The sequence below is a fragment of the Tachysurus fulvidraco genome, chromosome 15 (genome assembly GCF_022655615.1).
Source record: "Tachysurus fulvidraco isolate hzauxx_2018 chromosome 15, HZAU_PFXX_2.0, whole genome shotgun sequence".
In the NCBI taxonomy this organism is placed as follows: domain Eukaryota; kingdom Metazoa; phylum Chordata; class Actinopteri; order Siluriformes; family Bagridae; genus Tachysurus; species Tachysurus fulvidraco.
Genome location: NC_062532.1, coordinates 16,361,031 through 16,380,170, shown reverse-complemented (window position 1 = coordinate 16,380,170; position 19,140 = coordinate 16,361,031). Strand labels below are relative to the sequence as shown.

Below are 19,140 nucleotides of genomic sequence, written 5' to 3'. Positions count from 1 at the left end.
GATGTAGGAAACAAGAAACTATTTTCACCACAAAAGTCTGGTAAATCTGTGACATAAATAGAAATATTTCTATTTACTGCACCCTCCACCAGAGGTTTGCTGATAGTGCAACGGTAATATATCAGCTGACATTCTTCTATTTATACCGCCAGCTTTAACTGGGAGTCAACAATATCTTGTGACAGGCTGTGCAGTTTCACAGAACGGACATTATATCGTTTACTAGTTTTATCGGGTTTCTTATGTATACAAATATCAGAGCCAGATAGTAAGAAAAACCTTAACAGAATTGTGGATCATTTTGAAAAACAAAAAATGTAGGCAACTTTCTTTGGATGAAAGGTAATAGACGACCTTTTGCAGGCTTTGAGGGTGAGTTAGGCCTCTTTTTCACATATATTTATTTTATAAATAAATTACACTCTATTGGTTTTAAATGAATAATTCTCAGAAATATAAAAGTGGACATGAGTTGTCTCAGTGTTTTCAGTGTTGATAGTAAATGTGGGCTCACAAAGGACCTCTGTTCTCTTTATTTCAACACTGATTAACTGTATTCAGATTTCTTTATAGCACAAAAGTTTACTTCTTTAGAACTCAGACCAACAGCTACATATAGACAGCAAGCTACTTAACTTTGACAGAGTTCATTTTTTTGTGTTTACATATGCACAAAAGTCCTTTATTGGACTACTAAATAGAACAAGTGTGAAGACCTTAATGAAAAAGAATAACGTAATAATTGTATTAAACTGTGTCTGACACAACAAGCAAGATTAAAATCTTCCTGATAAATCTCTTCTCTTTTATAGCAGTTTTCCCTTGTGTTGTGGCAGGCTGATGTATCACTCAGTAGCATGTCTCAGAACACGTTTGCTTTCACATCAGCCACACTGCGATCTCTGCGACTAGAAAAGGATCTGCAGGACTGGCAGGAAACACGGAGGGCACTGGAGCACAGGAGGGTAATGAGTAGACGGCCACTGCCGGCTGCACCCCGGCTCAGGCACGGGGCAGAGAGGATCCAGACAGTACGAGCCCCTCCACCTCAGATCCACTGCAGGGACCCGGCTGTTCACAACACGTTTATGTATGGAGATATGAGAAGTGTGTATGCTATACTCAAAGAACCTGGTATGGTGAATGCCCTAATGGAGATTGTACATGAGGAGATGGCATGGACTCCAGAAATGGGTAGGAAAACTCACACTTAAAGACACACTATCTATAAGAAAATGGGAACCTGTGGTGCTTGGGATTTTCTAAATGTCATACTGAATTCCCACTTCAGGGATCAGAGCACAGGTTGAGGCAGAATTTGCAGAGACCGAACAAAACAGCAGAATGCACTAAGAACTAGGAACTAAGCTAGTATAAGAAAAAATAAGAGCATTGCTGTATCTGTACACAGAAAGAGACATGGGATGGACAGGAAATAAGTTTTAAGGGTTAAGACTTAGAGTAAATTATATCACATCACAATATTTCAAAATACATGGTTTCCAGTGCCAGCAAAGGAGCAGTGCTTAAAGTTTAACAAACTGTGAATACAATAATAGGTTTATTTTTCTTAAACAAAATATATCTAATAATCGGTGCAATTGTAGCAGCTTAATCTTGCTTTAATAGTTTCTGCTTGAAACCCCAGGCATGTGGACTCTGTGTTCTAAAGTGAAGCAGACGTCTGCCCTGCGCTTGGCTGCCAGCACTGGTCACTATGGATGTGTGGAGGAGCTGTTATTCCGTGACGCGGAGGTTGATGCTGACCCGGGGGGACGATCGGCCCTCCACGACGCTTGTTCCGGGGGTCACCATGCCTGTGTAAAGTTGCTGCTGGAGCATGGAGCTGATCCCAATCTGATGTCAGCTGACGGCAATGCGCCCCTCCACCTCTGCAACACTGCTGAGACCTATGCGTGAGTGAGCACGGCTGGTACAATGGAAAAGTGTGCATGTCTTTTGCTGCCTAAAGATTGACGATCCCTGCTTTAGTGATTAATGTAAATGTGCAATACATCAAATGGATGAATGTTGTGCAAATATAAACACAATTTTTGCACTGAGAGGGTTGTATAGCAATACCACTATACATATGCCATAAATAACATGCATTCGACACTTGTTTCATGAAATGGAGAATTCACACACACACACACACACACACACACACACACACACACACACACACACACACACACACACACACACACACACACACACACACACATTTATGCATGGTTATTTTTATGAGGGTAAAAGTGTAACTACATTTTTTTATTTTAATATAAATCTATATTAAAAATGACTAAAACTAAATTGTGTGAAATAAAAAAATCTGCAGTGAACCTTTAGACAAGGTAAGGGCAAAGTAATTATTAAACAACTGATAAACAATTCAGACTTTGGAACTGCTTTGGCTTCCAGCACTTTAGGCTGTCTATTAATTATTGATTGTGATTATTAAATATTATTTGTTATATATTATTATTTACGATTAACAACCCTGTACTTTCTCAGCTGTACAGAACTGTTAGTCAGCATGGGCGCCGATGTGAATGTGGCCCAGCGTGACACATGTCTCACTCCACTGCACTTAGCATGTAGGAGGGGTTTGGCAGAACATGTGGAACTGCTGTTGGCTCACAGAGCTGATGTGACTGCACAGAACCGTGAGGGTGAGACACCGCTGAATGCTGCATGTGCCGGTGCTGAGAGGCCAGCTGAGGCTGCGAGATACTTGGGTGTGGTGCAGAGACTGATACAAGCTGGAGCACATGCACACACAGCAGGCAGGAAGCAGCACACTGCCCTACATAACGCCTGCAGTAACTGCAGCTATCAAATTGCTGATATGCTTCTGCAGCATGGAGCTAAAGCAGATGCTACCAACTGTGCTGGATACACACCCATGGACTGCCTGCTGCAGGTGAGGCAGAAGTACTTTATACCACAGGTACCATTTCCTTGACCTTATTACACAAACAGATTTTATTTAAGCACATTTAAATCTGATAATTGCAAGGCAATAAAGAAACAAATATTTTAGAGAAAAGTGCATAACTTGTGTGCAAATGCCATTTATGCTTACAAAAACTAGACAGTTGAAAATTGAAAAGTCAATTTTTATACTGGCATTTGGACCTTAATTAAAACAGGACCATTGATTGACTTAAACTGTTACAGCTATTGTTTCTATCTTTAAAGGTTGTAGAGGATTATCCAGACCAGCACCCTGAATTAATCGCTCGTTCACTTCTCAACCACGGAGCAAAGCCTCCTTTTACCAAAGTAAGTTGACACTCTGAGGTTTTGGAATGCTTTTCAACCGAATCATTTCAACAGGATCTTAATTATAATTACTATTGAATGAAATTGTCAATTTTACACTCCTACTCAATGGACCTATGATGAACTTAGCAACACACACAAGACCTGCTACAGCAATGCACAAATTTTAAATATTTAGGTGTGAATGTTAGCCTTAAAGTTTTCACAAAGATAGACGTACATATTATACTAGTGTGTGTGTGTGTGTGTGTGTGTGTGTGTGTGTGTGGTGTGTTGTTAGCTACTGAAGTTGTGCCTTCTCTCACCTGCTACTTTGGAAGTGATCCTGAACTGCTACCCATTGGTACCAGACTGTGAGGACTTGCTGCAGAAAGTCCCAAATGAAATCCTGATGGTATTTCCACTATATTTTATACACTTAATAATTGGATTTCTGATTTAATCCAACCATACATTTTCTCCTTACTCCCAGGAGCACAAGAGTTTCTTTGACTCAGTTTGCCAGATGCGTGGGCAGCCTCGTACACTCCAGCACCTTTGTCGATGTTCTCTGAGAATCAGTCTGGGTGCACAATGCCAGTCTGCCATCAATAAGCTAAACATCCCATGTGCACTTAAAGAGTACCTACTACTGCCCATTAAAGGAGAACTCCAATGATGCATGAACAGGAAATAAGTCAGAAACATAAACTCCATTAACCATGAACTGGCTATTTCTAATGCAAAAAGCTTTTATTGTCTTTATTTTTCATGGTGCCAGTCAAATGACCATAAAATTGACCAACGATTCCATTCATGGCTTTTGTCATTTTTGCATTAGTCTTTTTTGTCAGTAATAAGGTTATTTATTCTAGGACCACTGATTCATAGATGCTGTACTTAATTTTGCTATTATTTTAGACAATAACCAAGAGTGTAAAATATGTAATACAAACTTATCCTTCTTATCAGTTACATTATATGTAATATCTCTTGAAGGGGAAATATAACTTCTTGTAATTCTTGTAGTACTGAGAAATTAAATTACTGAAAAGGCTTTTCATTATTCCAAATCACTGACATTGGAGACTTTGTCTAATAAGGTTAAATAAAACCTTTACAGAAATCCAGCTAATAATACAAATTTAGTCACTAAAACATTAAATTACTTCAATTTTAACATGCAAATGTGCACTTGATATTTGTAAATAGAGTTTTTAAATCCTTGTGTGTTTAATACTTAATGCAAATTATAAGCTTTCTTCAGGTGAGCAGATGGGATAAATTTCATTCGAGTTAAAAGCTTATTTCTATATTTTTATGCAGGCTTTCACATACCTGAGTGATTTTTATCCAGTAGACAAATTAAACTAAGCTATTTATGTCTTACTAATCAACTAATTAAACAACACTGAGCTGAAATGAATGTGTTATAGCATGTGGGGAAAATAAACAACTATTAAAATGTGGAGAATTGCGAGTTGAATCCGTAGTGATCATGATTTCGAGTGTCGATTTATCTTCCCTTTCTAGGAAAATCCCTCACTTTCTCAAACGTATATGTGTATTTTGGGGAACAAACTCAGCTTATTATTATTATTATTATTATTATTATTATTATTATTATTATTATTATTATTATTATTATTAGTAGTAGTAGTAGTAGTAGTAGTAGTAGTAGTAGTAGTAGTAGTAGCAGCAGCATTATTCGTTATTGTATGATTATCTAAAGCGAAGTTAGGACAGCTTGCGGTTTTATCTGGCAACAACACGTTTCGCGGACTTTTTATGTTGTCGTAGGATCTGGCAACCCGAGCCTAACGGCCGGTGGTGACGTAGCGTCAGCTGTCCGTGTTTGTTTATTACACAGGGAGGTGTTGTGGCGGCTTTGGAGCTAAAATAGCATCATTATAAAAGTTTCAAGAATGATTTAATGACGGTAAATTTCTTTATCGGTTTCCCTGACACCTGTGTAAAACGTGTTAAATAAAGTGTACTTTGTATAAAACAACACAGTTTAAAAAAATACCCCAGTACTGTGTAGCAATGTCCGAAGGTCGTTCTTACCTTTCTGTAGCTAGTTAGCAATAGCAGTTAGCTAGGTAGCTTAAATAGGTGCGCTAACGTGTCCCTTCGGTGTTATAATCTAACTTTACTGATTTGTTTAGACGTTAAGGCTACATTCGATATTTCTTGCCCTACATTAGCTGGGGTGACGGAACTAGCCGTAATGCTAATTAGCCCCAAGTTAGCTGCGGAAGAATTAAATAGTTTAACACACTTTTGTTTGACAAACGCTTTTGTTTTACATCTTGATGCCACTTACAATGCTGTAAAGTTAAATTTGTATCAGATTGAGAAAGCTGTATTTGCTGTTGTCGATGTTGTAATAATCTGTAAGTTAAACCATTCCTACAAACATGCTTGAGTGAGTTATAGCTGTGTCATTAACAGCCCTTGTAATGAATGACAAACGAGCCCTCGGGCAAAGGCAAAATAAACATTCAGTACAGTTTCTTTTAGAAATGAAGGTGCATAGAAATATTCATAGTTGAAATTATTTAGATAATATTATTGTAAATGATCAAGAAACAGTCATATGTAACACTTTCCTGTACACAAGTAGGTAATAAAACAAGTTACTGGTGCTAAACCTAAACACTGTACTGACGTACTTTACGGCCACTGTAAATGACATCACATGCATATTAGGCTTTTTAGTAAGATATATACAAAGTTTTTTTTTTAAGCCATAATGGGTTTTTTATTTAATTATTTCAAAAATTAGATCAAACCTAGTTTGGATTAAACTTATTTAATTGACGTGGCCAGCCATACAATCATACAATTAGTCAACATTAAATACACTATCTTGCTAAGTTTATGGAACCTGACCATCACACGTATGTGTTTCTTGCACATCTCATTCCAGAGTCAGTGTCCCTTTGCTGTTATTTATAACCTTTACTCTTTCCACTCCAGACTTGGCATGTGTATTCATGGCTCTCACTTTTTTACAGTGGCATTATTATGCTGAAACTCATAGTTCCAGTGAAGGGAAATTGTTTTTTACAATTGTTTGCTTCCAACATTTCACTAGTCTGTATTTATGTGACAAATACAATTTTCTTTGGCATTTTTGGGAGCAGTTTGGGAAGAGTCACATGGGTACGATTTTACAGGTTGAAACATTGCGACAAATAGTAAAATGTTTTTTTCTCAACAGAGGAGGTGAGATGACGGTGTGTGCTCTGTCCATGTGGGATGGCCTGGGTGATGAGGCCACAGCGCTGGGAGGAATGCTGCTCCTGCTCCTAGCACTGGTCCTGGCCTGGCTCTCCACCCACGTGGCTGATCGAGGCGATCACATCCTCGGCACGATCCTTACCGTGGGTGCCCACGCTTCACTCATTGGCCTAGGCGGTCATGACAGTTATGCGGTCGCTCCATCCAGCTCAGAGTCAGGTGAACAGCAGAGTGACGAGACAACAGACGAGGAAAAACAGGAGGATGACGAGGAGGAGGGAGAAGGAGGAGACGAGCTGCTGGATATCCAGGGAGGCAGAAAGACAACGAGCCAAGAGCGCGAGGGCACAGAGGACGATGAGGACGAGGGTGCGAACATCACGGTACGACTGAAGTTTCTGAATGATACAGAGGAGCTGGCTGTGCTGAAGCCTCAGGATACAGTTGGAGAACTGAAAAGGTAAAAAGAAACACATCACTGACACTAGTTTATTTTTCACCAATAGTGTAAGTCTATTTAAAGCAAGTTATTAGTAAGAAGTGTGATACTCAGTATATCTGAGTATCTGTATAGTATAATTTCAGTTCGACATGGTATTTGAGCAACTTTTTAACTATTTGTTGGACATATACTTTGAGATAAAGTGGTTCCAAGTTTCCTTCAGCACAGATTTTGTATATTCAGATATACAAGGTAATATTTTGGATAATTATCAGAGATTAATTCCTAAATGTTTCACCAATAAATCTTTATGAAACTCGTTTCAGTCAAGCGAGCACTGATACTAATCGCTAATAACTATACAACTCAGTACTAAATGTAGGAGTTGTAATAATGTTGGGTTGCGATTTCTAACTCTGTGTCATAAAAAAATAATGCAATAAAACCAACAGACAAATAAAATTTACAGTTCCATGGGAAAAATTGGAGAACCACTGTATTGTAGTGGGCTGTATGACATACACGATTATAGTGTATCCTGTGTGTTCTGGTGATCATCTCTATAGCTTCCTGCATACAGTTCTTTTACTATTGGGAAATTTTTGGGTTGAATCTTTGGTCACTCCAGTCCTATGCATGTGTCCAGAGCTTGTATGTATCACTTCAAGACATCAAACCACTCTTTATCCTCAGTAAGTACTTCTCTGGGCGTGAGCGTCAGATCAAGCTGATCTATCAGGGGCAGCTGCTGCAGGACCCACGACGCACACTGCTCTCACTCAACATTACCCACAACAGCGTGCTGCACTGCCACATCTGCCAGGCTCAGAGTCCATCCTTGCCCCAGCCCGAGCCAGACGACGGGCAGCGCGCTCCTGCTGGAGCAGGTATCAGCAGCAGCTTGCGCTCAGCTGTTCTCACGTTCAGCACAGGCAGTCTGGTTGTCCCGGTGTTTGTAGTGCTGTTAGCTGTGGTCTGGTATTTCCGCTTCAACTACCGACAGCTATTCACTGCGCCGGCCACCGTCTCTCTGGTGGGAGTCACCGTCTTTTTCAGCTTCCTCATTTTTGGCATGCACAGCCGCTGAGGATACAGACAGAAGATGGAAAGGAGAAAGGAGGCAGGTTATTGGGAGAGAGGTAAAAAGGAATCAGGGTAAAAGATGACATTCATCTTTCTACTGAAATGCATTCAGTGGAAGGAATCTGAAGTGAAACAGCAGCTGTGTTATAAGGAGAAGAAATAGTAGCAGACAAAGTACTCAGGGAGCCTTCTGGCTTCTGGTGCCATTTAGATGCCTGGTGTGTGTGTGTGTGAGAGAGTGAGAGTGAGGGAAAGAGAGAGAGAGAGAAGGCAAGTGTGAGTATGTACGTGTGTGTGTGTGTGTGTGTGTGTGTGTGTGTGTGTGTGTGTGTGAGTGAGAGTGAGGGAAAGAGAGAGAGAGAGAGAGAGAAAAGGCAAGTGTGAGTGTGTACGTGTGTGTGTGGAGAGAGAGTAATGATGCTGTAATTATGCTTTAGATTTGTGTATTCTTTATAGTAATTTAATCTCGACATGAGGCCTAATTTGCTTAATGGTTGTTTCAGCTCTCTCTGGCCTTTTCATGGATTAACATCTATGCCAATTCTGTTGTCAGTATGATTGAGGAAAAGAAAAAATCTCTAACCTCATCTCTAATCTATCATATCTGCAGCATACAAGAAATTCAGCCTTTTTCTCTGCACTGAAAAAAGAGCCAAAAATGTCTTTAATCAAAACTCATTTATAATAGACGACTAAGATAAAATTATGAAACCATACAGTCTGAAATCAAATAAAATCAGATTTTAGGATGAGACAGACATCATAAGCTTTGTACTTTTTTGTTTTTTAGCTTTTTGTTTCTTTCAGCAGTTCAAGAGAGCATTCTGCAAGCCTGTTACATTTACATTGACATGTTGATTGATTTGATTCAGCATTTGCTCTTCTAATAGATGTGAAGAAAAAAAGATATGATAGATGGAAAGCGCTGGAATATTGTTAATGGCTGTTAATGACTGTTTTGTTTCTTTATGTGCATCACTTCGGCTGTACAGTTCACTTAACTAAACACACGATGCTGAAACTTTAACAATTAACAAATCTTAATTTCTTATGCTATGTGATATGCTAATCATGTAGCATATTTATTTTTGGATGATTAACAATTATGTGTAGCATACCAGCTGACGGTCCTTTGTTTCAGCTGACATCTTTCTTTCTTTCTTTCATTCGCAATCATTTTTGTTCCACAGTATTACCTTTGAAGGGGAAAATCCATCATCTTAGTTTTATACTAGGAAATGTTTGTTCTCTAGCAATACACATTGTGCTCCACGTGCACGGAAATCAAGTTGATATTATTAAAAAAATACAGGGATAACAAATAACTACATTGTGTATATAAATATTATATTCTGTAAATAAGGTGAAAATTAAAACTCAGAAAATATTTGACATCAATGGTCTTCTTGTAAATTTACTGTCCAAGTGTAGCAAATTTCTGGGTCTTGTATTTTGGCAGGACCTGCTACGTGGAGCTTTCTCATTTGTAAATCATGACTACAGCTACTCAGACGTTTTTAATAGTTTAAACAGTTTAAATTGACATGTTCGTGAGTTACATCTCTTTGTTACAACACTAATGGCTGTTGATGATATTTGTCTAGAAACAAAATAAGTCTCAAAATTAGAGACGAAAGACACATTCTAGGTGAGAAGTGGTCCTGAGACACACCAGGCTTTAATCACAATACCACATGATGTTCAGCAAAGAGTGCTGATGCCAGCACTAAAATTACAACATATCTATACACACAGCACAACTTCCTATGTACAGTAATAGTAATAGTGGCATCTTTTTTCCCTCCGACACAGAAACATTTTGCAAAGGCTTTAAATCTGCACAAATTACAAAAATAAAAGATGACAAAATAAATCCACTTTAAAAAGCAATAAGTCCTTATTTACTGTATTTAACAGTAAATAAGATAAGTGCATCTTTCGTTACTCGAGAATAAGTGCTTATTTCTTAGCAGTTCAGTTCAGTGTAAAATAAATCAGGACGTAACAAGTGCTCTCAAGATCCAAAAAAACACAACATGCAGAGACAGAAGCGCACATGTAGACCACACAAGGAACAATGACAGACTAAATTATACACTGTAAATAAATAGTGCAACATGTACTGAAAAATATTTTACCAGGAGGCAGTGGAAAATAAGTGTGTTGATTGAAATAGCATAATTTGGCCCGAAGCTTCAACAGTGATTATCAAAAGAGCATTATTTAGCAGGAAGCAGTAACTGTTCTGAAACCTCGATGCGGCAAAATCATTGTTTGTGTTTTGAAACATAACCATTATTCAAAAGCATCTACTACACACACACATCACAGTATTATAGATGTAGATGATGTATAGATGATGCTATAGCAAATTTATACCAATCACAATTCAGCTTAAACCCAAAGTTGACAAAAAAAAAACATCCTGCTCTGAAATAAGTTATAATAAAATAAAAATCAGTATAATGATCATGGTAAAGTTTTTTTTTGTGTTTTCTTTTAGTTCAGGTCATCGTAAATATTTGGGGCTGGTGGAGGTGGGGGTCTTGGTCTCTTCTTCCGATTTGACAAGGCAAGTGCACTCTGGGAGTTGCCACTACTGCTTGTGCCCGCTCCACCCATTCCAATCACACTGCTGCTGCTGTTCCCTCCTCCACCTCCTGCTGTTCCTCCTCCTCTCTCTCGTTCTCCTCCTTTTTCCCTCTCACACACTCCAGCACTACTCACGAGTAGAGAGCTAGGCTTCTTCTTTTTCTTAGGTCTTTTAGAATCTGAGTTATTGGTACCTGAGAGAATGAGAACAAAACAGAATGGAAAGATTCATTACAGGACGACTGATGATGCGTACATGGGTCGGTATCATGTTAATACAGAGTGTTTGGGTAATACAGGGTGTTGGATTTGTTTAAGTGAACTACTTTTTTAACTGCATATCAATTATAATTAAGAGGTTTCGTATTCTGTAATGTATTTCAGTAATTATGAGCCTGTGTTTACTGTCCTCAAATCTATTGCTGCTCTATATTTATACAGCGTACTGTTAAATTCTACAATTTTATATTTACATTTATAGCATTTAGCAGATGCCCTTATCCAGAGCGACTTACATTTTTTAGCTCATTTTTGAACGACTGAGCAATTGAGGGTTAAGGGCCTTGCTCAAGGGCTTCGTGGACCTAGGAATCAAACTCACAACCTTCCGATTGGTAGCCCAACACCTTAACCACTTTTCTACCACATCCCCCAGAGTATTTTCCCAGAGTCTGCCCAGGAGATCAGGTATAGCAACACTCATTATACCACGGTATAAACATAAATGTTCAAACCGTATATTTATTTTATTGTGTATTCGGAGTATGAATTACTTACTGGCTTTGGAGGAGGCAGAGTCTGAAGGTGAAATGTCAGATGAGCCATCCCATTGGAGGCGGGACATGATGAGCTGTCCATCAGGAGTGTCATACCCATCATTTTCCAGCACCGACTCAGGGTCTGGCAGTGTGGACCTGTCAACCAACAGGCCGAGATCACTACAGACTCAAAGCATGTAAACAGATCATAACAGTGAAAAAAATTAAAAGAATACTATGAATTATATTACCAGTAATAATACTGTTATACGTTAAGGCTGCTGTTATTTCTAGACTTGCACATCGATCATAAATAACACAACATTCATGTGCTTGTTCTCATATTTTAGTGTTTATATAGCAGCTAATTCAGAATGACGGCCGCTCTGCATACAATATGGCTAAAGAAAATAAACAGAATAAGAAAAGTTATTTAGAAATAAAAACAGTTACAGATAGGGTGAAGCTTTCTGTAAGATGTTAAATATTCATGGTAGCAATCTCCAGTGTCGTCATTTTTTCGACCTTACTAAAGAGCTTCCAGATGTCTTGCTAACTTGAAAAGCTCCACTATTAATTTGTCTTATTAACATTAACTTTATTAACTGAGGGAAATTGTGAAAGTCTGGAAAGGGAATGATTTTATATTAGGACCTTGTTTTGTAGACGTTCCACAATTATAAATGTTAAGCATCAGGAAGTACTTTACTTAATAAAGAACAAAATGTATTTGCTGGTGAACTGCTTTGGTATAAGAGGAATAAAACACTTCGGGATGTGTTATTTTTAAATAATTGTCCTTAATTATTGTTCTGTAACAGCAACCCTGATCATGTTTTATTCCTTACATAGAGCATGATTGTATTGTTTCCACTGTATAAATGCGAAATACATGTGAGCTCTTTGTGCAGGTCTTCACTCTTCATGCTTTGCACAGATTACAGTGTAACAGATGAGTTCAGCTTACTCTGTGCTGATAATTGGATGTAACTTCTAATAACTGAGCTATGCATGTAAGTCCTAGACATACTGTATCTCGCCGAGGGGAGCAGTATAATGGGAGAAAGAGGAGCAAAGGAAGAGGGGATGTAATATGTGAGAGAGAGAGACAGATCTCAATTCAGAAACAAGGCCATCACTTCCACTTGCTCTTTAGGGATTTTCACGACACAGAGAACAGAGGTCATTTGAAATAGTTTAGGCTTAACCAAAGCACCACATGACCGACCTAAACATATTTCAACATAAAAAAATGTTTGAATGCAGGGAAGAAAAAAAAAACCAAGAGGAAGTGAGCAGCTTTCCAAATTGTACACTGGGACTTTTTAAGCCTGAAGGCCATTAAGTCAGGGAGGGAGGGTGAAACTCACGCGGACGGCCCCAGGAGGAAAACTCTGACTGCCCTCCTCTGCTCGTCCGTGTGCTGGGGACAGCGCTGGGACCTGCCAGGACACAACGTGGCATTATGCACTGCATCACACACACTGCCTGAGGACCCAGACTTTGCCAGCAACCAACAGGATGCCACAGGGAGACCTCAGGTTAGATATTAGCGGTTAGGACCAGTCTTGGGTGCTGGCAGAGATCTATGGAGTCCCACAGTATGAACAACAGGCAGTGCTTTAAAACAACCTTGTCCTTTCCAATTGAAAAAAATAATGATTCTCCAATCAGAATGGAAATGCAATTGTTTTGTCAAATTTGGGGAAATAAAAGATAAGCCGAATGAATAATAGAGCAGATTAAATTGTCCTCTCAGAATCTTTTGTATTAAGAAATAAATTAAAGTCCATATTGAGTTGCCACTTGTGTTCCATAATATCAGTCCCAACATGGACACGATCGTTTCCATTTACACAAATGAAAAAGATCATGTCGTTACATGACATGCAAAATCACATAGAGCCCAAGATCTTAGTAAACATTTATACACACAAGCGCACACACACACACGCACGCACAGAATCTACACAATAGTACACTGACCTCATATGTATCTGTGGTCCCCACCTTTGTTAAAAATATTTTTCATACATACATATATAAGGTTTTTAAAGCATTTTCACGAAATACTACTAGAAGCACAAAAATGATCAGATGTAATATAAAGTCCTCTCAAAGCAAGGCCACTCCTTTTGTTTGTGCTGTGCACTAAAGACTTTTAAAGTCATCTGGATTAAAACCAGAAGATGAATATGATACACCAGGTCAAAATTTCAGCTTTCAATTCATTATATTTCAATCTAAATTTAAAATGATTAGAACCCATCGTTTTTTAAGTGATCAGAAATATTGGAACGTGCGACTGACGTGTTTCTTGTTGCCCTGGTGAGCCCTGTTGCATCTGCGCATTTAAAGATCGGATGGTCTCCCACCAAAGGTCCCATGTTCTTAGTTGTTTAACATCTAAGTGGAAATATTAGGACAAAAAAAAAAAAAAAGATTCTGATCTATCATCTAATCAACCACAAATTCAGTTGTCTACAGTGTATAGCAAAACAGTGCAGTGTTAGAGCTGCCGTTCCAATACTTTTGGATGGGATTCTGAACACCCCTTAAAATTATTATTATTTTTTTTTTTTGATGATTCTCACCCATTAACTATCTCCTCCTATCGCATGACAGCTACCATCCTGGGGCAACCATGTGCTTCCTCTGCAACATGTGAAGCCAACCACTGAAACTGCTGTTTATTTCCATAGTTCCGCATATTTGTGTTCACAGAACTCACTGAAGTCAATGTAACACTCATTACAAATGAGTTGCCCAACGCATTTAATGGTGGAACCGAGTTGATTCTTTTCTTCTCAAGAACCCGAACGTATTATTTAAAACCTATTGATTTTTTTTCAAGCTCCATGATGTAATGGATCATGTTCCTGTTAGTTAATGGGTCATGAGGCCTTCCTCATATACAAAACCACTTAGAACGTAAATAAATTTACTTGTGCTTGGTGTTCATGTATCTCTGGCAAAGAGGCATTTCTAGTGTCTCGCTCTCTATTCAGTGGTCTTATTACTGATAGTGAACTTTTAGACTTTTTTTTTCCCCCCCAAAAAAATAAAATAAAACAAGACTTCAAAATCCATTTCTCTGACTAATCTTAGTTTTTTGTTTTTTTTTTCATGTTTGTCCATTTTGTTAGAGCATGTGGCTCTTTTACATAAGGAAAGTTACATGACGAGTGTCTCACTTACCGTGTGCACATCTTTTTCGTGTGCTCTGATACCACCCCACATTGCTGAGAAGAGAAAAACCTCTGTTAGCAACACACCGGTTAGCCTTTGTTTCAACTCAGAAAACTCCAACAAGCTTTACATCACATCTCTTGATATGCAGCACATTCATAGACCGGCTGAAATCAGCCATTCTTCCTTAACAGCTGGAAAAGTTACCGTAGTCAGAAGAAATCTGAGATCTTCTGGCCCCAAAGTCTCATAACTGATCCCAGAATTGAAGTTGTACTATAGAAGGGCAAAATAGAACAGAGCAGTCAAACTCACGGCACATCAACAAAAACTAGGTAAGAACAACACAAACAATCAGAATAAGAATCAGGTTTATTGGCCAAGTGTGTTGACACACACAAGGAATTTGGTTTCAGCTGTTTGTGACTCTCAAAAGTACAGACATAAATAACACTACAGTGATTCCTCGTTTATCGCGGTTAATGGGGACCGGAACCCCTCGCGATAGGTGAAAATTCGCGAAGTAGGATTGGCCCTAAGTTTGACCTTTTCACTGATGGTCATCATCTTCCTCTTGGGCTCACTAGAGGAATCTTTCGCAGGGGCACGGCGCTTAGGAGGCATTGTAAGTACTTAACGAAAAGTTAATTTCGAACAAAGTACACGAGACACAGTTGACAGCGTGAACGAAAGTGACGAGATACAACAAGGGAAGAAGCTGAAAGAGGATGCGATGATGCGCAGCCAATCAGCTCAGATCTCGTGCCGGGAACCAATCATGTGCCTTGTCTGAGTGCCCGTGGGTATGTAAAAAAACTCTGAGAGAGTTTCTCTCTTTGTCTGGCATCCTGGGTAACCATTTTTATTTTTATTTTTCGATGAATATTTTTGAAAAATCAGCGATGCATTGAGGCCGCGAAACTTGAACCGCGAAGTGGCGAGGGATTACTGTATACTATACATTTAAGCTTAGACTATGCAAGACAAATCAGACTATACAAGACAATACAGATGATGTGAGAAAATATAGACAGTACAAGTATTTAATAGGAATACAGGATATATGACAGATCAGTAATGTACATAAAGTGTGAGCGTGCATAGTAGTGCAAATAACAGTATTGTGCAATATTATGCTTTTGTACAATATACAGCAGCATAGTGCATCAGCAGCAACAGTGTGTGTAACAAGATCCATTAAAATACCTTGTAATGGTCAGGATTTACGGTACCGCTGAGTTCTCCTGTGGAGGAAAAGATATAGGAGTAATTTTCTGAAAGACGTTAAATCGCTTCGTCTTTCCGGCACATTTTTACATTAAAAAAAAGTTTGATGATCCTTGCTTATTGAAGATTAACCAACACCTTCTGATGAAACCGAATCAGGAACAGCAGTGTGGTACAATCATTTCCTAATATCCTAAAATAGTTCAACTCACCATTTTTATGCTTCAGAGACTTGGACCTTCTGGGGGAATTTGGATTCTGTGGAATCAAAAGTAAAAATTCAGAATTATTTGTACCAAAGCATGTAGAGAGAACTGTCTAACATTTCAGATCATTTTAATACCTTGTCTGACTTCCTCTTCTTTGCTGCAAAGAACAAGATCGAACAAACAAAGATTAAACCAGCAAAAGTCATTTTTAATGGCTTCAATTCATAATGAAATCATCGTTCAAATAAAAGACCGAACAAAGTCAGCTCACGTTTCTTTTCTGAACCATATGACCAGTCGTTGTCATTGACGTCATCATTGTCCTCTTGGTCACTTTCTGACTTGCTGGTGTTGTTGCTGTTGGCTATCCTAAAGACAAGCAAGATGCATATAATGTCAAAAGGGAAGGAATTTGTGCTTTAAAGATAAACAGCGATGACTTTTATATCTAAGGAAGACTATGGAGATGGGATGTGATTGAGCTATGACGAATAGTTAAACTATTGCTTATTACTATTGCGTTCAGTATGTCTGTTCCAACCGCAGCTTAGCTAAACAGCTACATTTAATATTAATGAAAAAATGTGTCATTTTGATTTTTCAGGTTTGAAGTCTGAACTGGTGTCTGCAGTTGGTGAAATGAGAACAGGTTTCTATTGACTCTTGTGTCTGCTGCATAACTTGTTCTTGATTGTAAACCAGATTTCTCTTTTGTGACAAATACAATTTGACCTGAACAGAAGGATGTAAGATGAGCTGACCTGCGGTTGGCGATGCGGCTGCTGTTGCGCCCCATTCCCAAGCATTTCTCCAGGTGAGGGGCGAATCGCGAGGCTGCTATGCTCCTGTTACAGTTGGGACACACACACTCCTTATTCTTCCACTGGTTGTACACTTGCCCGAATATGTCTACTCCTGGCTGGTCCACGATTTCTACAGGACAGAAGAACAAAGAAAAAAAGAAATCTTCTCGTTAAACACGTATGAACTGGACTGAAGTGCAGAGACAAACATGGAGAATTGGCAAACTCTTGTGGAGAAGTGCAGGATCAGGGACTGAGTCTGTTCTGTTCTAATGTTCAGAAAGTGCTGACATTATCACGTAATCTGATCCTTCTGATGTTTCCATTCACATTTCCCTATTCAAAAAGTTCAAATAAATGTAAATATGGATGAATGAAAATCGAATTCTACTTTTTCAGCAGTTAATTAACGGCTGGGTCACAAAGGTTTCATATTTGAGAAAAATTACTGTCCTAAGGCCTGGATAAAAAAATTTTTTTTTAAGATACAGGACAACCGTATTTTAATACTGTGTCTAATATTCGGATAACTGCATTATGTTGAAAAAATAAAATGGTGCCTTGCTGCAAAGAGTTTCAGGGCCCCTGTACAAATGTTTAGGAAAAATTTAAAGACCCCTAATGAAAAGTTTAAAGACTTTTAATGACTTTTCCACTCACCAAAATCCTTCATGCTTTCTTGGTCTGTTTCATCCAGGAAAAAGTAGCCTTGCTTGACGGCTCGGTGCACTTCGAAGCAAAGCCCCAAACATGCATCTTCCACCAAGTCTGAGTAGATGTCATGAGCCAAGGCCTAAAGAAAGAAAGACAGGATCTCAGCTTGGAGAAGGCACTTACTTGGTTTAGTTGATAATATTTGAACAATAAGAACAACTTTACCTCTAGCTTGGTGTTATCCAGGCCTGACAGTGACATATCATCCATTTTCATTTGCAACGGCTATTGTAGGACGACTGGCATAGTTAATAGGTTAAACAGCAGGTGGATAGCCACACTATAGAGAAGAAGAAAAAATACAGAAACAAAGCATATTTAATAGATTGTAGCCTCTTAGGATAAGGCTCTTAAAATGATTGAAACAGTTGCAGAAAAACACAGCATGGTTATACCAGCTACTAAAACACAAGATGAACTGGTCTAACTGGTACACCATTGGCAAGGTCTTAAGCCCTGGTAGAAAGAATACTGACATTTCATTCTTAGAAATGAAACTTTCTAGACACATTATTCTTAGAGATATGATAATGATAGTGCAGTGGTTAAGCTATTGGAGCTCGAAAGGCTGTAGGTTCAAATCATCTGCCATTTTGGGGCCTGTAAGCTAGGCACTTAACACTCTGTGTGTATTTTAAAACATAAATGCTGTAAATATAAAGCTATCATTTATTATTAATATTATTCAATTCATTAGGAAGCTAGAAATGAAATACCAGGTGCACAGATGGTCTGTTAGTTTCACCAGTTTTAATAGGCCAGATTAAGCTGAATTTTCTCAGCAGTGATCATGAACAAAATATAAAATAAACTGGAGTATATTAAACTTCAAAACCAATTGTTTATTTTTGTATTATATAAATATATCAGTTAACTTAATTCACGGTGGAAACTTGGATAAAAAAAAGAAGCTCTCCTTACTGGTTGACTTTACCAACTGGAAATCATATCACAGGCTATTTTTGCATTTTTATTATTAACATGTTTGCTAAGTGTTTAGCTACAAAATTAGGCACTTTATCACATTGCTAACAGGAAATACGACCACAACTAGCGGGTTATAAGAAACTACAGACTTTCTTAGCTCGCCGTGACAAATACAACATTTCAAAGCTTTACCTAAATCTTTATTAGCAATTAAAATAAATATGTAAACATGTCGCTACGAGCAGGTGAATTCAGACAGGAACAGCTAGCTGTTAGCTAGTCAGTGTCGCAAACCAGTGAGGTCACACAAGACCTACACAGTGTTACATTAGTAACCAACACGGTCAAAATTAACAATTTACTACAACAGGCAACAAAAGTGCAACAGTTACTGAGGTTTGTAACGCTATCGGGTTTATTGTCGAATATGTAACAAAAAATTAATAACATTAAACCTACCATCAACTTCAGCACCGGTCCTTCAAGCAGGTTTTTAAAACACCTCAGCAGGCTACAATAAATACAGTGATAGTTTACTAAGTATATATTTCTACAGAAATATCTACTATATGGATGAAAAAGCCGCTGAATATTTAAACATGGGAGGATGATAATAATAAAGTGCAGCCATTTTGACAGACGCAAGGCATCACTAATCAGCTACCGATCACGACACCGCCGAT

The 19,140-nt window shown here is 38.4% G+C and overlaps 3 protein-coding genes across 8 annotated transcripts; 2 read left to right on the top strand and 1 right to left on the bottom strand.

Annotated features, from left to right (window-relative positions):
* The first annotated feature begins 141 nt into the window (after window positions 1–141).
* Window positions 142–4,080, top strand: asb16 (ankyrin repeat and SOCS box containing 16). 4 transcript variants are annotated; one of them, XM_047801022.1, is made up of 7 exons: window positions 142–372; window positions 837–1,194; window positions 1,649–1,916; window positions 2,518–2,953; window positions 3,205–3,288; window positions 3,569–3,682; window positions 3,761–4,080. In XM_047801022.1, exons 2-7 carry the CDS (start codon window positions 858–860, stop codon window positions 3,944–3,946), a joined length of 1,425 nt encoding a protein of 474 aa, XP_047656978.1. In that variant the 5' UTR covers window positions 142–372; window positions 837–857; the 3' UTR covers window positions 3,947–4,080. The 4 variants fall into 4 exon arrangements, with proteins under 4 accessions (XP_047656978.1, XP_026994946.2, XP_026994945.2 ...); XM_027139145.2 differs by having other exon boundaries at window positions 816–1,194; XM_027139144.2 differs by having other exon boundaries at window positions 143–372; window positions 813–1,194.
* Window positions 4,081–5,047: 967 nt separating this feature from the next.
* Window positions 5,048–8,300, top strand: tmub2 (transmembrane and ubiquitin-like domain containing 2). The gene is made up of 3 exons (XM_027139151.2): window positions 5,048–5,206; window positions 6,494–6,973; window positions 7,649–8,300. The coding sequence occupies exons 2-3, from the start codon at window positions 6,504–6,506 to the stop codon at window positions 8,040–8,042; spliced, it is 864 nt and encodes a 287-aa protein (XP_026994952.1). The 5' UTR covers window positions 5,048–5,206; window positions 6,494–6,503; the 3' UTR covers window positions 8,043–8,300.
* Window positions 8,301–9,680: 1,380 nt separating this feature from the next.
* atxn7l3a (ataxin 7 like 3a) lies at window positions 9,681–19,095 on the bottom strand. 3 transcript variants are annotated; one of them, XM_047801024.1, is made up of 13 exons: window positions 18,917–19,095; window positions 17,696–17,810; window positions 17,477–17,609; window positions 16,775–16,946; window positions 16,285–16,382; window positions 16,148–16,170; window positions 16,017–16,062; window positions 15,784–15,821; window positions 14,785–14,853; window positions 14,587–14,630; window positions 13,375–13,398; window positions 11,408–11,544; window positions 9,681–10,824 (listed from the first exon to the last, which is right to left on the bottom strand). In XM_047801024.1, exons 2-13 carry the CDS (start codon window positions 17,744–17,746, stop codon window positions 10,538–10,540), a joined length of 1,122 nt encoding a protein of 373 aa, XP_047656980.1. In that variant the 5' UTR covers window positions 17,747–17,810; window positions 18,917–19,095; the 3' UTR covers window positions 9,681–10,537. The 3 variants fall into 3 exon arrangements, with proteins under 3 accessions (XP_047656980.1, XP_026994949.1, XP_026994950.1); XM_027139148.2 differs by lacking the exon at window positions 13,375–13,398 and adding an exon at window positions 12,759–12,830 and having other exon boundaries at window positions 18,917–19,094; XM_027139149.2 differs by lacking the exon at window positions 13,375–13,398 and having other exon boundaries at window positions 18,917–19,094.
* Between the last annotated feature and the right edge of the window lie 45 nt (window positions 19,096–19,140).

Bases quoted from the DNA above. Each gene is read 5' to 3' on its own strand.
- atxn7l3a (XM_027139148.2), bottom strand. From the start codon at position 17,746: ATGAAAATGGATGATATGTCACTGTCAGGCCTGGATAACACCAAGCTA. The intron at 15,822-16,016 runs GTGAGTTGAACT...TTTCCTCCACAG, and splicing joins GTCTCTGAAGCATAAAAATG to GAGAACTCAGCGGTACCGTA. The intron at 12,831-14,586 runs GTAAGTGAGACA...GTGTCCTGGCAG, and splicing joins ACGAAAAAGATGTGCACACG to GTCCCAGCGCTGTCCCCAGC.
- tmub2 (XM_027139151.2), top strand. From the start codon at position 6,504: ATGACGGTGTGTGCTCTGTCCATGTGGGATGGCCTGGGTGATGAGGCC. The intron at 6,974-7,648 runs GTAAAAAGAAAC...CTTTATCCTCAG, and splicing joins ACAGTTGGAGAACTGAAAAG to TAAGTACTTCTCTGGGCGTG.
- asb16 (XM_047801022.1), top strand. From the start codon at position 858: ATGTCTCAGAACACGTTTGCTTTCACATCAGCCACACTGCGATCTCTG. The intron at 2,954-3,204 runs GTACCATTTCCT...CTATCTTTAAAG, and splicing joins AGAAGTACTTTATACCACAG to GTTGTAGAGGATTATCCAGA. The intron at 3,289-3,568 runs GTAAGTTGACAC...GTGTGTTGTTAG, and splicing joins CAAAGCCTCCTTTTACCAAA to CTACTGAAGTTGTGCCTTCT.